General features: G+C 38.1%; 1 protein-coding gene across 1 annotated transcript in view; it reads right to left on the reverse strand.

The window, feature by feature from the left end:
* Positions 1–3,717: 3,717 nt before the first annotated feature.
* Positions 3,718–17,438, reverse strand: part of LOC114875576 (zinc finger protein 324B-like) — a 34,020-nt gene continuing 20,299 nt past the window's right edge. The window contains exons 3-7 of the mRNA XM_029185998.2: positions 15,302–15,616; positions 15,003–15,227; positions 14,478–14,695; positions 12,301–12,451; positions 3,718–5,600 (exon numbers count right to left, since the gene is read on the reverse strand). Of these exons, the coding sequence (XP_029041831.2) occupies positions 5,311–5,600; positions 12,301–12,451; positions 14,478–14,695; positions 15,003–15,227; positions 15,302–15,616 (1,199 nt within the window). The 3' untranslated portion in view covers positions 3,718–5,310. The remainder of the gene's footprint in view (positions 5,601–12,300; positions 12,452–14,477; positions 14,696–15,002; positions 15,228–15,301; positions 15,617–17,438) is intronic.

A 17,438-nucleotide genomic window follows, 5' to 3' on the forward strand; every position in this document is an offset into this window, starting at 1 on the left:
CGCCGCAGCAAGCTACCTTTGTACCTTTATTTACCCAACGGGGTAAATTATTAAATTAAATTAGACCGCCATTTTTCCTACGGGGACCTCCTGGGGTAGTCTAGGACCCTTAAAATCATGACCCTTCGAGAACAAAGGCATATCCAGTCTTCTGGTTATGTGTAGTCACTGGTGGGACACAGCAGGTGACCATTGCTTTCTGGACACCGGAAAAATGTGTAACGACGAACTTTCACTACTTAATGAGACGTTTATACAACGAATGACACAGAGAAGAAAATGCCGGCAGAACATCCATCTTAGAATAATTATTTTTTAATTAAGAGCGCCTGCAGACTTTCGCCGCAAGATAAATGGTCGAAGAAGAATAACGCTTATTGGTCATTATGATTAGCGCGAAATTTGGAAATGGATATAACAATTCTCTTTAATATAAAATAGATTATACTCCGCGCATCATGGTGCTGAGAAAATGCTAAAGGAAAATTGTACGTGAAGTCTTAAAATAATAAAATCCAATTTCTTGGTTATACCAGAGTCGAAAAGCAATTTACAATGAAATTCATGGAAAGCAACAAGCCAGGATTGAAAATCAATGCGCACCGTCGGTTTATTACGCGCTCCCATTTCGGCTCGTCTTTTTCAAAGAATTCCTACGATCTTTTATAATTATCTGGGAGTCTTTTCTCGTGAAATTCGTGGTTCTTCAAGTCTTGACCATACCAGGACTATGTTACAGCTTATTCTGTATCATAACCAAGGTTTACGCGCCTCTTTTACCACCCTAACCTCTCTACTCGCGATTAGCTGATTGCACTTCATAACAGAGACCGTCTCCGTCTTACTATTCCTTCTCTTTTTAAGTATTTCCTTCTAGGAATACCTGACAGGTATCCCTAGAATTATTTTTAGACGAAATCTTGTATGCAAATAGAATTCAATCATTTGTGTAAAGGACAAACAAACCATTAGTGAACACTTGACACCGTGTCACGGTGTCCCCGAATTTTCATTTTCCAAAGGACCTTTTTGATTAGCATAAAATAGAATACCGAAGTCCACTAGCTTGACATCGATTTTAAGGTGAAACTTTCGAAGGTGTAACCCAAACAACCCTTAGACTGACGAATCTACACAATGAAAGTCTTTAGGGGGTGAATGTAGAAAAGTTAACACAGGTGTTTTGTTGTGCTAACAACGTATCACGTTCCAATTGATTTCTCTTCAGAAATAACAGGGAATCGTGTAAACGATGCTTCTTATGCAAAATAGTTTGCTATTAGAAAGATTTATAAGCGTCATGTTAAATATCGTGAAAGATTATTTAACACTTTTCAGTTCCTTTTACATAATTTTCATGACTTTCGTGTCCCTAATCGTATTCGATAATGTCTTTTGAATTGTTAATGATCTAGCTATGTATTTCCATAGAAAATATCCCATGAGGGATTCTCTATGGAAAATGCTCTGTTTGCTATAATAATGGAGCTAGCCGCGAGTTTGATACCAGGGGGAATGGAAGTAATCGTGTGACACGCTTTCACATTGTGTTTTATAAACCCCTGCGGACGGATTGACCTCAGGGGAAGTAATTACGATAAAAAAAGCGTATTTCCGTTTCAACTATTAAAAATTTAAAATAGCAAGAGTAGAAAAGTCAATAAGAAATGATTAATTGTTACTAAGTTCACATGAAGCTAGTCGATAAATCAGTATTCAAGAGAGTAGCAATTATGACTGGAATAATTCACGAGGTCGTAAACTTTTTAAAGCGTATCGGATTTTTTACGTGTTATTTCCGTTCCTTTCGAACTAGAGCTAAATTAACTTCGGTTCACTGATGCACAGCTAACACGAGTAAATCAATATATAGAAAGAAAGATGTCATGAACACTTTTAAAACTATTAATTGTTATTAAAAGTTGTAGCATTTTAATTTCTGTTTAAAAATTTTTCATTTCCCGCGCCACTCTTTAGGTAACGCTGTACAAAATTCTACTTTACCGATTGAATAAAACAGAATATAAAATCAAATCCATTTAAAAGTAACATGAAATAATTTAATTTCTTCTATAGAAACGAATAATTATTATTTTGTAAATGATATTAATGACCAGTCAATTGCTTGTAATTGGTGTAAAGAAATTTGTATAAAAGCTTAATAATGTTTCTATAGGTAATGTAATCACGCGATAGAAAGGACTCGATACCAGAATTACCGGTAAACGATTAACATAAAAATTTCAGGTCAATGTGGGAGGGTTCCCGTGGAGACCCGTGTAAAAACATTTATCTGTTGTTCCCGTGAGGGAATTCTCTTCCTAAGAATGATTTTAATCATGCCTTTTCTATGTCGCAAGAAACGTGCACGATAAATATCGACAGTGAATTGTACCCGTGGGGGTGCTAAATAAAAGATAAGTCGACTTCTTTCATCATGTTCGTTCTTTTCAAATAATAGTTCTCTCTACTATATTTACGTTATTTTCTAGAATCACTTGAACGGAATAATAGACGTTTTATAGACGGCACTTTATATCAATTCTATTTAAGTTTTTATCCGATTTCGAATCATTTTTATATTTCTGCTTTTGTATTTGTGCTCGATACTCGTACTCGGTCGAAACGAGCCTGCATAATCAGACCATGTAAGCGCAGAAACAAAGAGGTATAAGTGCACGATGAACCGTACAGGAGCGAGTCGAGATTAACGACGCGAAGGAAAAGCCGCGTTTCCAAACGACTGCGTTACATTTGCTGCGTCTATAATTATAGGCAATAAAGCCAGAGACGTGGAAACCAGAGCGGTATTGGTCTGCACCGAAATGTTCCTTATTCCCTAGAAGTGTTTCCAGAAACTGTGCACCGTGGTTCTTTAGCACTTTCGCGTAGAATTTTAATAGGAATTCCTAATAGGAATTATTATCGAAAGTCGAACTTTCACGAATTCCACTTTTCCTAGTATAATGAAACCGAGGCTACCGTACTTTCAATACCGTCGAATGAATTATTTTTAATTAAGGAACGACGAATAAATCATCTACCGATTCGTAGAAGAATCAGTGGAGCCAGGTCGGTTGAAATAAAAGGGGGAAGATCGTATCTCGGGTAATTTATCTTTTTTTTTTTTCTATCGCGCTTTCATCGGTTATCCGTCGAAGGAGGCGTTCACCGTTGGTAATTCATCCCTACGGGCTAAGGATAATCGTCGATAATCTATTATACTGACTGGGTTATTCTTTTTTCTCACCTGCTTCGCTCGGAGGCCTCTGTCAGCCAGAAACCGGGTAGAGATGTTTCAATTAAAAAGTTTAACTACCTGTATAATTTTATATCACCGCAATAGCGTGGGTTTGAAATCATTTTTAAGCTAGTCGCGTAGCGTGTTGCGTGTCGCTGTGAAAAAAACGCTATTGTTTACATAGTGGGCATTGGTAATAGCCAGGTCGCGTCGCACCGTATGACGTTAACCGTTCGACGGTGCACCGAAGATAAGCGAAACGCGACGACACCCCTGCTTATATACTTACACTTATCCCGGTCACGTGATCAGTTCAAGTCACGTGATATAGCGCGCGAAAACATTAACGCATTGAAAATGGATGATATGATTTTCTTAGCGTTTGATGTTTTAAATCTATTGAAAGGATATTTTATCGTGTTAATTAATTATTATAAATTATTGGTTGCAAGAATGAATTATAGCCATAAATTATAACCGATACCATATTTATACAAGTTATAAACATATTTTTGGTTTTACCGATTAACACAAATCTGTCTTCACGCATTTGACAGTCATTCGATTATCACGCTCGCATTTAATTAAATCTATTTATCTCATCCGCCTCGGTTTTCCATCGCTAAAACATTTGTCAAACGTATAAACGCAAATTTCGTAACGATCCAAGGATTAACTAATCGATTTATCTAAATAAAAATCTCCTTCACGCGATTACAAAGACACGGTGAACATGAGATCGGACAAATTTTCATTACAATCCACGATTCTTAATTAATCGATCACTTAAACGCTAATGGTATGATACAATTCTGTACGCACACGGGACCAAAGTCTTCGGTTAATTTCCTTCGGGCTGTTTAATTTCAAATTATCCAAATTTCGAATACACCCGAATAAATACCTTTCGACCAGGTCCGACTTATTCTATCTTTGGTCCTCTAGCCGCTATGATTCTTTGCCATTTCGAATTTTTTTCCACTTCGTTCGAATTCGATGAGACTTCATTATACATATCTGTTTCATTTTTCATTTACCATTTGAATGTGCGCCTTGACGATTCAACCGAATGGAAGATATATATATATATATCTATAATAATTACTCTTAATTTCCTTCGATATTCCTGCATCTATTTCTCACTGGTAAAAGAAACACGTATCCTTATCGATATTGCCACTCGAGTGATTAATAAAAATCGCTTTCAAATGTAAGTGGACGTAGATTGAAACATTTCAAAAACCCTGCACGTGCAATTGGTAACGCTAGCTGGTATTAATACATATACTAGGCACTTGCTATGCATGTCTGATATACACGGATTTGTGCGCTCGAGCACTCACACACGCGCTGGTAATGATACACGAGGAAAGGGAAATGGGATTCTTTAAATTTCTTAATTTTAATTAATATCTTATTTCTCGGAGAAAAGATTGTTCATACTCCAATGTACTCCCTTTCACGCGTGTACGATTACGCCACGCATACATCATGTAAATATATAATATATACATATACAATTTTCTTCGTTATTATTTCTATAAATGTACGTCTATATATACAGCAATTAATGGACGGTTAAAATTCCCTATCTCATAACAAGGCATCGCGTAGAAACCGAACGCAATATCATGTATCAGATCTCTAATTTAGCTTAAAAAATATGCAAAAGCGAAGCTCTCTTAAGGCGCGTTTCCATTGTCGAACGTTTCGAAGGTATTTAAATACCGGTTACCAACGGAGGCCAGGTAGTAGGAACAGGTGTTCCTTATACATTCTACCTAACGCATTCGTGCTAGACGAAATTCCTCGAGATAAACAAAAACGACTTCTTCCACTCTCACCGATTACTCATTCTAATGGACGTATACGTTTTTTTCTACGATACTTTCAATAACGATAATCCTCTTCCATTTTGAAACTCGTACCTGTGCCGTCGAATCTTCTCCGAATTGTATCCAGGGAGAATTCGCGGCTGAGAAATTAGTAGATCCGCACGTTTAAAAGGACAAAGGGTATAGGGATAGAGATTGAAACGAAGACAAAGATATGGAGAGGAGAAAATGATCTCAACTGTTACCGGGAACAGGGATAACGTGGTAGGAGGTTTGCTGAAGTGGCGGTGAATGTTTCAGGTCGTTCGGTTGAGAGGGTAGCTGAAGGGAACGATAGTCGAGGGCCGGTGCCGCTGGATGCTGCCCTTCCCGGTGTCTTCGCAGGTCGACCTTCCTCTGGAAAGCTTTGTCGCACAGGCCACACTCGAACGGCTTGTAACCCGTGTGTTTACGCATATGTGTGATCAGATTGCTGCTCTGTGAGAACGCTTTGCCGCAGACCACGCACTTGTGAGGTTTCTCACCTGAAACAGACGAATTCCAAAGTTATTAGAAATGGTTAAAGAAATTGTATTTTTCATATTGTATGAAAAGGATCGAAGATGTTCTTCTTCTTTAACTTAGGTCATTCGAATGATTGATGGATAGGATGCAAATTCGATTAACCATGGAAAGAAAATGATTTAGAATAATGAGTCAAGGTGAAGCAAGCACACCTGTATCAACCTATAAATCGTGGCAAGGTGTTTGTCATTTGTTTGACAGTTCGAATAATCTGTTTGCATGGACGATGAGTAAAGCTCCTTCAATGATCGTTCCTTTTTTCAAAAGTTACACCGATCCGCAGACGCAATGTCAAATTTTGTATTTTTGTATTTTGAGCATCGAATTTTTGCGCTTGCAACTTTGTTGTTTTACGAATTTCGAGGCCATCGCGCCCTGCAACTTTGCTAGCCTTTGCGCCGAAGTAATTTTTGCGATTTGCAACTTTGTTGTTTCATCGCAGGCGGATTTTTGCGGCGTGCAACTTTGTTGTTTCCCATCTAGGATCAGTCCCCAGGACCGCCCTGGTTATCTAGTTGCACCGATGAACTACTCCCTACCTTTCTTTTTAATCACCCTATTACACCGAGCAAGAGAGGCCATAAAAAAGGAAAAAGATGATGCCACAGGAGATTAGTTCTCTCCACGCGAAGCATATTTTTCCGGGAAGCTTTGTTTGCGCTTGCAAATAAATAAATGTTCCCGGTAGCGTCGAAAATGAATTTCTTCTCGATAGAATCTTAACAACAACGATGCCCTGCTCGTACGCAGCTTTCCTTTTTTATCGTCGTTTTACAATCGTTCGACCGTTTGTTTAGAACGGCTGTTTGCACGAATTATCAAACGATCATCGTTAGACGAACGCTCGAGGACTTTTCGAACGAGCTTTTACCACTTTATCGGTAGCCCAATCCGTATAAAAGATCGTTCTCCGACGAACGATAATGGTCTTTAGCAAATATTTAAGTTACCTGGAATTTCTTATACAGCTCACCGAGGAACGAGTTCAACCCTTCCCGATAAAAAAGAGAAATTTCTTCAAACAGCTTTAATTTAATCAATACTCTGAAATTATGGAATTCTAGAATAATTATACTATTGTCACCTAATGAGAATGAATCACCTGTATTCGCAATAATCGTAAAACGAGTATTGTCACAGTTATCAATCGATCTGAAGCTGCGAATGAATAGCGAAGTGTGTAGGTAGATCGCTTTTAATTTGCACGAAAATCATTTCGATAATAGCAGAATGGCACTCGAGGTTGGTCGATGATGCTCACCAGACAACCATCTTTCATTAGTTGTAAAAGGGTTAGGCAGATCGGAAAGCGAGCGAACAATTACGATAATGGTATTTTTCCTCGCGTCGTTCGGCCGCGATGACACAAGCTCACCGCCGCGTCGCGGCGCTTGCGATAACAAAGCGTCATCAACGCCGCGCTCTGTTTTATATCCATTGTTCGTATTTATAACGAAGACGATAAGTCTGATGATATATCGATGCAAAATCGATGCCAAATTAAATAGTCGAAGAAATAAAATGATTGCCATTCTGAAACGTTACCTTTCTGACAATTTTATTTATCATTTTCTCTCCCTTTTCTAACACTGATTTGATTAATTAATTAATTAAAAAAGAAAAATTATTTCTGTCGAGTTTATATATGACGCGCTTTTGTTTTTATATACGAACAATTGTACGCGGATATAGACTGGGCTTTGAATGTGTTTTCGAATGACATTACACTTCCGTTTCTAGACAAAGTTCCTCTAATATGCAAAGTGGAATTCTTTCATCGACGATAGAACGTTCTGCCTGTGATCGGAATATAAAGACGCGAAACCCTTTGCGAAAACTTTTCTGATACAAATGCCGGTGTTTCGGATGAAACATAGCAAATACCCGTTTAATTCCATTAACAAAACCTTGATATCACAGTTGTTATTTAACGATTTACGATAATATTGTCAGAAGGTACGCGTATGCTTCAACGAGTGACATAATACAGAATACCAATACAGATGTTTGTGTATACAGAAATGTACGATTTTTAATCGTTGCAGATACAACGAACGATTGGCGATATGAGTTTTGGGATTTCTAACATTTTAGAGTAAAAATGACCCCGTAGGATTTTGCATATCTGCGAGAGTTAATGGTTCTCGTATGGAAACGAGACCACAGACGGTTTTTAGTAATTGATAATAAAAAAGAAATATACGATTTTTAATCATTGCAGATATATCGAGTAATTAACGAAATGAGTTTTGCCATTTCTATCATTTTTGGGTAAAAATCATCCTGCAGAATTCAAAGTTAACGGTTCTTGCATGGAAACGAAACCACAGACGGTTTTCAGTAACGGATAAAAAAAAAAAGAGGAGGTGTCTTCGACGAGCACGCGTACAGCCCTTATGATGCTAATTAAAAAAGGGACGCGATCCTCGTGGCAGGCACGTGTCTGACCGGAAGCTCCCTCGAACCGTGACAAACAGCGCGTTTCCCATCAGTCGTCCATCTCCTTCCGGTTACTTTCTATCGCGAGAACACGATCAAATTGTCCCTAAAACGTTTCCCCCCGTTCGATCAAGATTTCTTCACTGCTCTTTCATTTTTCTACGTAACAAACTCGCGTCTGAAAGTTGTTCGCGACGTAGACGTCGCATAATTAGCAGGCTAGATAAAATACACGGTTACTATTGCGTAACATAACCCTGGAGTGTATAGTAGTGTACACTTGCAGTGTTTTTCAAACGAATCGGTGAACAGCTTTTCAACGTGTCTCTGCTTTTTCGCGGCGCATCGATAAAAGCAGCCTTGACAGATAATTGCGCTTAATTACTCAGGAATTATAAAAACATGGTAGCGATGGGTGTCGAATTTTAATAGGTCGATGAAAGATGAACCCCGGTTATAATTTATTAAGTAATCCTGTTAAATTCAAATTACCTATTTTTTTAGAATTTTAACCCGTTTTAATAAAGAAGAAATAGTAATTAAATGAAGAGAAATCAAGTCGTTGAATGATTCTATAATTTCTTTTCTATCTCCTATTTTCTTTATCTCTGAAAATTTATCACTTTTTTAAGTCTTTCTATTTAGTTCGACGAAAATAAGTAACCTTTGCGAGTAATAATTGTACTATAATTTCTTTTCGTGTCGTTAAACGACGTCTAATTAGCCACGTGTAATCGTTACTTCGATGAAATTTCGTTTGACGTGAAGCAAATTGTTTTAAACGAAATTTGTAAGGTAAAGGAGTTTTTAAGTAAATATGAAATTGTTTCAAAGATATCCTAACAGTGACATAACCGGAAAAAAAATTGTAATAATTACTTTCGAACAGGGAGCATCAGTTTGGTTCGAACAGTGGTTACACAGAGCTTGAAAATTGTCTACCGTGGGTTTTTCTGGCTAAAACTTAGCCCATCAATAATTCCTATGGGAAATATGACACACCTTATCACCCCATGCGAACTCATCGTCCCTTTTTCAATTCACAATTTCAGATTTAACTCGAAAAACAGATGAGTGTATTAAATTTTCAAGTAGAACATCAAGAGAAAAATGATGCAATTATTTTAAAAGAAAGGATCATTTTTTTTTTCGATGGAGAATTGATCGTTTACGATGAAGAAGTTTTCTGCACGATCTTGAAGAGAAATTGGAGAGAAAAGAAAGAGGAAGCAGAATCTAAGAATGGTTATCGATAGTTTCATTTACGATACTCTGCTATCATGATATAGGGTTATCAGAGGAAATTGCACGACAATGCACTCGGAAATACCCTTTTGCTGATCGTAATGAGTGTATCGAGGAATTCTAGGGTCATTTGTGAAAAGTTTCAATTCGAAGTTTTTACTGTTTTCAAGCAGCAATCTATAGTATCAATTTACTATTAGTAAATGATATACATTTCAAGCATTTGCAATGGGAAACGATGCATATAATAAAAATAGGAATTTTCCTAAATTTTAGAATTTTAGGATTTTGGAACTTAGCAACTTTGCAACTTTGGAATTTTGAAATTTTGCAACTTTGCCACTTTGGAATTTTAGAATTTTGAAATTTTGCAACATTAAAATTTTGTAGATTGCCACTTTGGAAATTTAAAACTTTGCAACTTTGAAATTTTAGAACTTGTAAATTTTGAAATTTTGGAACTTTGAAACTTAAAAAATTTTGGACTTTTGGAATTTTAGAATAGGAAGGGGGAAGTCGAGAATTATCTAAAGTGGGCAAACCCACTTTGCCCCCTATTTAATCACACCGACACCTCCACTACCACTTTCCACTAAAAAATAATTACAATCATAATTACCACCGTTTCATAATAAAGTGTGTGTTCGTGCACCACCTTCACCTCGCACCGTACGCTTCCACAATAATATCTACAGTATACTACAATAACTTTGGCCCAAAGTGTACGTTTCTCAGTTTCGCTCTTTTTTTTTTCCAACGACGTGGTAATCCACGCGACGCCATTACATGAAGTTCATTAAGCGATCGCTGCATAATTAAACAGGGTGGGCTGCTACCAAAACACACGTACGGTATACGTACACACGTGTAGCAAGGTATCCGGTGCTATCATTAAAATCGGCCACGAAGTAAACGTTTCAGACGGTAAATATTTAAGTCGACCGGTAAGGGCTCAGTAATGAGAGTCGAGATGGATCGATATGGACACGTATAAAACAACCGTATACCATATGTATCCAACGTATATGTACGTTCATGGGTCGCCGACACTCTCGATAAATATTACCAGTTCGGTTGAAAATTGCTTTCTCATTTCGTTCCTCCTCTCTGCATATTTATGCAATTACAAGTTTACCGTAAGTAATTCGACGCTTAGCCACCCAGGCTCTTCTTCCACGCTTCTCGAATCCTGTTTTTAACAACCGACCGTTTTAATTACTAATCAAAACGAATATTAAACGGTCTTACAATTGCAATTTCCCGATTACACGAATTTCATTCGTCTGGATGAACGAACAGCTTCGACAAATTCAGCTGCAGAAAAATCACTGAGTCTTCAGCTTTGTTTAATTATCGATAAGTGGCTGTTAACGATCACCTGAACTGCAACGCAGAAACATTTGGGCAAACAGAATGGAAAGAGATTACAATTTTTACCGGTCTCTGATTGCCTCCTTTGCGACTTGGCATTAATCACCCTGTCACCCGCATACGATTTCACGGATACACGCGTCACATTTTTCCTTATCGCCGCAGCGAACGAGAAATCGACTTCCAAAATACTGAAGAGGAAAAATAGACGACGTCGTTTGCGGAGGAAACAGAGAAATTCGATGCAGAGTTATTATTACCGCGTTAACAATTAGAAATAATGTATAATAAAATTGAACTAATTATTGCGTAATATATTGCAACACGCAACAGATACTTCCGTATCATCTCAATTAAAAAGCACGCTGATGATCCGTCGATTAAAACGCACGTGGCTCGAACGAATCAAATTTAGAAACTAATCTGATTTTTATTATGTTGATCCCTTTCTTTTCCGGCTTACGAGCCTACCGGTTGGGATTAATTCAATTTTTCTCCTTCTTTTTACGTCTTATATGTTCTATCAGTTATTCCATAGATTTCGTTCTTTTCCTCTTTTCGAAAATAATCGAGCAAGTTTGTCAAGTTTTCCAAAAGTTCAACTAGCCTGTTAGTAAAAGAAACTTGTTGTACGCTTAATTTTCAATTATTCAAAGTAACCGTCGAGTTTCTTACATGCTCGTTCGCTTGTTTAATTATTCAAAACACCATTGTTACTTCTTGTTCTTTCAAAAAAGAGGATAACTTTCGAAAGAAAGCTATGGATTGAACTTTTTATAAGATACAAGTGACAAATCAATCCTCTTCCTATTTGTATTCCATAAAAATTCGATAAATATTATATCGATGTAAAATTACCCCCTTCCATTCACTCGTATCTCTTTATTACTCAAAATAACAGAAATTAGATGGCAATACATTTCTACCATTAAAAATTCTACGATCCATGCGTGATTCACGGGCATATGACACTCGGAATACACTCGCGATATGTGTATGGATATACGAACGGGTGTGTGTGCAACAAACCGAGGATGCATTCTGTTCTACGCATTATAGTGCACATTAACATGCACGCGTCTCGTCGATCAAAAAGGCGCGGTCTATAGAACATGTTGCACGACATCAGCTTTTTCGGTGTCCAAGAAATGTGCATGCTAGGTATTCAATGCGATATGTATGATAAATATTCGACGAGGGAATTTTAGAATTTTACGATTTGAAACTCTGAGATTTTGAAATTTTCAAATTTTGGAGCTTTGGACATTTGGAATTCTAGAATTCTGAAATTTTCAAATTCTGGAGATTTGGAATTTTCAAATTATAAATTTTTGGAGCTTTGAAAATTAGGGATAATAAAATTTTGGAGCTTTGGAAATTTGGAGTAATAAAATTTTAAAACTTTGGAAATTTAGAATAATAAAATTTTAGAGCTTTGGAAATTTGGAATAATAAAATTATGGAGTTTTGAAAATTTGAAACTTTGAGAGTTGAAATTTTAGAATTCTGAAATTTTCAAATTCTCCAGCTTTGGAATATTAGAATCATAAAATTTCCCCGTGCCACTAATGTGTACTTAATATTTAAAATAATACTTGGACTCACCGGTATGAATATAAGTGTGCTTCTTCATGTCCGACTTCTGGTGAAACCTTTTGCCACAGTATTGACAGGGATATGGTCTGGTGTCCGAATGGATCAGTAGGTGAGTGCTAAGAGTACTCGATCGTTTGAACGCTTTTCCACACTGTTTACACTGTAACAGAGTAAAACACCATCGTATCATATTCAACGTTGTATCGCCAACCTATTATCCTCCCACTATTTGCCTTTCCCATACAATTCCTATGAGACTTTCTCACGTAACCAATTGAAATAATTGTAACATAATAAGAATCGAGGTAAATTAATAGTATTCGCCAATCGAAATCGGCGTGGAATAAGAAGAAGAAGAAGAAGATGAAGAAGAATGACGCGCCAGGCGCACCTGTGTTCACGAAGACCCGAGTCTCTTTCTTTTCTTGCTTATTGTCACACGGGCGCCAGTCCTGACAATGCTGCCGACCTAGGCGTGTCTCCTTTCACGATACACGCGTTGAATCGTGTACCACCATAGAATATTATTACCAAGGTGCATCGGTACCGGTAGACCAGGCATGATTCACATCCCTCCTCGATCAATAATGACGAGCGATGATAGTCTTTCAAACACCGTTACACTTAGCTAATTTTTTACACTCCAAAATATTTCTAACATGGGAGAATTGAAATTTTCATTTTTCTATGAATTTTAAAATCCGTATCCGCAATTGGATATTTTTGAAAATGATGAAAATTAATTGATAAAAATTGTATCGCACGCGGACAGAAGAAAATGGTATCGAACGAGACACGGGATGTTTTTTAATTGTTACCATCGATGTTTCTTCTGGGAAACCTCGAAACGTACGATTTATAAGCTCTTTAGAAGCCGTTACACGTTCTACGGTGTCCCAAAGGGACAGCCGAACGAGTTTCGGTGGACTTCTTCGATGCCGTCCAAATGCAGTAAGCGGTGCATCGCAAGGTGCATTCTGGATGACGCGGCTCGTCTGTGACTCGGTGACCAGACGATGGAAGAATGTAATATTTCATGGAAAGTTATTTTATATCCACCGTGCATGACTCGTTCAAATAATACAATTTCATATATATTTTTTACATTTACTTTACAGAAAATTAAGCCAGGAAATGGAACAATACGTAACCCGAAGTTACGCATCAATGTGTGATCCGATAGACCACCCGTTCGTGTGTATTTGCATATACGAGGAGAAATCCATCGGAGTCACGCGACGGTGGTTTTCACGGGTGAACGCGAGTGTGTCCAAACAACGAGGAAACGGGTCAAACGGTTTGACGAATGTCGGCAAAATCTCGACAAAAGGCGACGCTGCAATTACGGCTGATTGAATGGAAGGTCTGAAACTCGTCTTGGCCACCGTTTTACGCGCGACATGTAACTGCGAGCGGACATATTAAGATATCTGGGCCACACGCTCGTCGTACCATCCTGATTCTGACCGAAAAAAAAGAAAAAAAAAAAAAAAAACAACCCGTCAATAAACCGGATCGTGTGTCAAAAATTTTTACCAAAACCCTGCACACGTACGTTCTTTCCTTTCAGAGGATCGGAAATTTCGCAACACGGAAACCGCAATGTCGACGTTTCGCTTTTGCTCCCTTTCACGCTTCCCGAAAACGTGTGAATTTAAACGCATCGTACGAGACATAGAAAGTCCTGACACAATTTCGTGGCACGATATTTAGCGAGTGCAATGATGCAGCTCAGTACACTCGAGCCCGTGGGCATTGCAACGTCCGTAGGGCAATTTCGTGTGCACGTATGATTTAAATTATTAATCACGATATCATAGTTTAATCATTTGATTTTAGAACACTGTAGAAAGAAATATTTCAGAAACGCATAAATCATGTACAATTTGGCTAAAATATACAATCATATATTGATCAGGGCACCTTTTACGAGGCTGAAATTTTAAGACCAATAAAAGTACGAAACGAGTATTTACGAAGCTCGTAAAACGATTTCACACATGGACAGAAGAACATAAATACTCAAATAAGATATTTGTTTTCCAGTGGCAGTTCGGTGATCGACGAATGACCTAATAAAGATTTCCAAGAGAGATATCGATATTGTTTTCCAGAAAATCATTGACCTACTGATCGATCTCTTTCAATATAGAAGGAGAAAATAAAAATTTTCAAAGAGAACTCACTTGGAAGGTTCTTTCCGAGGATGACGGGGGCGTCAAGGGTGAATGATGAATTTGTCGGGTGATCACGGGCGTGGAGGATGGACTCCTGGAAGATGGTATCCTGGTCTCCTTCGCTTCCCTCTCGCAAACAGTACCCGGTGACCAAATTTCACTTTTCCTTCCAACGCTGGACGAAACATCATTCGGTTTGGTGCTTAAATTCAAAGGAGCTTCTTCCTCTGTAATCAATCAAATAAATTTTCCTTCGATATTTCATAAATAAAAATTGAAAATTTCAAGGAACAAACAAGAATTCCTTCCCCGTTACACTTAATTTTATCTGTAAATATAACAAGTGTCGTGAAACGCTTTATCGTGGAAACACGAACCTAATTCGTTATCAGTCGACGAAACGAAGGAAGGTACAATCATTGGTAATTACTGAAATCGAAACGTTGTACAGCACCGAGAAACGATTCGTAATTGCCAGTTCTTTATAATTATAATTTTAACGCTGCTCAAAGAATGTTTAACATTTATTCTTACCGAATTTAGGTTTGTCAGGGGTGCATCTTCGGGGTGAGCCAGCTCGGGACGAATTCAAGGCTTCCGTGTGAATGGGCGAGCAATTTGCGACCGGTGTACTGGTTTGTTGGCTGGTGATCCTCGAGGGTGGCAACAGAGAAGGGGGCAGTAAGAGACTCACGTGTCGTGCCCACCATGCAGCTCCGGTTGACCCATAACCACCGTACATTAACCCGCAGCGCATCTCTGTAACCCATGAAATTAAGATTCGCCCATCTAATCGCGCCTCGATGCGCCCTTAACGATCGTAACTATCTTACCTCGTGGCGTGCTGCTGGTTAAAGGTAAACTCTGAAGTCTCGCGTCGGGATTGCAGGTCGAGACAAGGGTGAAAGCGCTAAATCGGTCGGGTGCCGGTTGGCTGAGGTTCACGGAGGAAACCGAGGAGGGATTGGAGGATGTCGCGGTGCTCAGGCTGTTTCCGGCTGCGCCTGGACTCCAAGGTGAAGGTGGCAGAGTGACACTCGGACTGCTCGGCGGTGAAAGTGTGGCTGGGGGTGACAATGCACCCGCCGGAACTCCGATCGCATTGCAGTGAAGTTCCGGTTTCATGTACCAAGTTCGCGGCACCGCTTCTGATAAACAGATCAATAACAAATCTATCAGTACGTTTTTTAAATACTCGTTCCTCTTATTTTATGTTGTAGTTAAAAACGATGTAGAGTTAATGCATTATTCTAGCTGCTCGTAGTCGGTGGTGGTTATCAGATTTGGAAGGAAATCACAAACACGCTTCTCCCTCGAACGAGAATTATAAATAATGTATCGCGGAACAGGCGTGCGTGTGTTCATCCGTGAGACAGAGTTGCAATCTGATCGCGAGCTCGAAACGGACGTGATTGTACGATCAACTTTATTCGCCAGGAAAATCACTGACTATTAAGTGCTCCTCTCAATGAAAAATTTGAAAAACTTTGAAGAAATATAGTTTCAAGTGACTCATGAAACGAAATATCTGACTTTAAGATTTCTCCAGTCTATTTATCGTCAGCCTTTGTTTATTGAATAATTCTAACGTTAAGGTTTGTTTGATAAATGAACGCAGATAAACAAGTAAATCGTTAAGTCGAAGGTTTTCTGGTATACTGATAAGTGGTCGGTCGCAAACGCGGTTAATAAATGTGACTGCTCGTTGTTTGAATAAATCTGTAATACGATTTGCAAACATGACTGTGCAAAATACTCGCACATAGGAGCGGGCTTTGAATTAACATAGATAACTGAGCCACAATGCCCGAGTTTCATGTCAATCACCGACTGTCATTTATTCCTTCGAACTTAACACCACTTTGCCTTGCTTCTCTTCGACGAAAAGAAAAATGAATCTTAAAGAGACAAACAAAAATATGGTAATGAGGATCTTCGAACGAAATGACGTCAAAGGGTATATATAATAATTCACAAGCAAATGACGTCAAATTGGGACAGGAAATTAAATATGAATTATTATCGTAAGAAGATTTATTCTTTGCTATTATTATTCAACACACTGCTGTTCGATTTAATTATTCGATCGAGTGATTTAAGTTTGACTATTGCAACTTTCATTAGAGATGGAAATCTACAATACCTAATTCTAATTAAGAATTATATTAAATGTAGGGTCGTTTTCCCTAAATCAGGGACCATTTTTCTCCAGAAATAATGGCTACGTTCCGGGATCCTATCTTTCCCCTTTGACGTCCTCGGGGAAACTGACGAATTAGCGCATAGGGCCTCATATAGGTATATAGGCCTGTGGTGGCCCACCACTTGGGTTCGCGCGGCAAAATTTAAATTATTATTTATTCATTATATACTAAATTTTATAATATTTAATAATTAAAAATTATATTATTTTTGTTTCCAAATTACTTTTAATATTAATTTTCGTCGAAATTAAGATTCAAAGAATTTTTGTTCCCCCTGTATTCGATATAAGAAAGTCAGAAATCGAAATCTATGAAACCTTGACGAACAATTTCGAATTTCTTCGACTCTTAAAGAAAAGAAAAATAAGAAGCAAGTGTTTGTACAATCTGTTCTGTGGTAGACACACATTCGTGTCAGATTTTAGTGGACAGCTGTTCTTATCAGTGATTAAGAATCTCCCAGAAGCGTTCATTAAAAAGGAAGACGGAAACGTTGACACTTTCTTACTTTCGACCGATCGATTTCGACCTACGATCGAGATTTTCAGGGGACCTTCTTTCGTAATTAGTGGGTAAACATTGAATCGTCGAATCGATCGAGAAGTCTGCTATTCCGGGAATATTGACGTTTCCTGTTCTTCTATTTTCAAACTCGAAATGCGAGAGAGCTGCGTTTGATTAGTAACATATACATATGTAAATTAGAAGAATATTCTATTTGAAAATGTCGATTGGAAAAAAGATTTGTCAAAGTCTCAGTATTGAT

This window comes from Osmia bicornis, chromosome 10 (genome assembly GCF_907164935.1).
Source record: "Osmia bicornis bicornis chromosome 10, iOsmBic2.1, whole genome shotgun sequence".
Classification (NCBI taxonomy): Eukaryota; Metazoa; Arthropoda; class Insecta; order Hymenoptera; family Megachilidae; genus Osmia; species Osmia bicornis.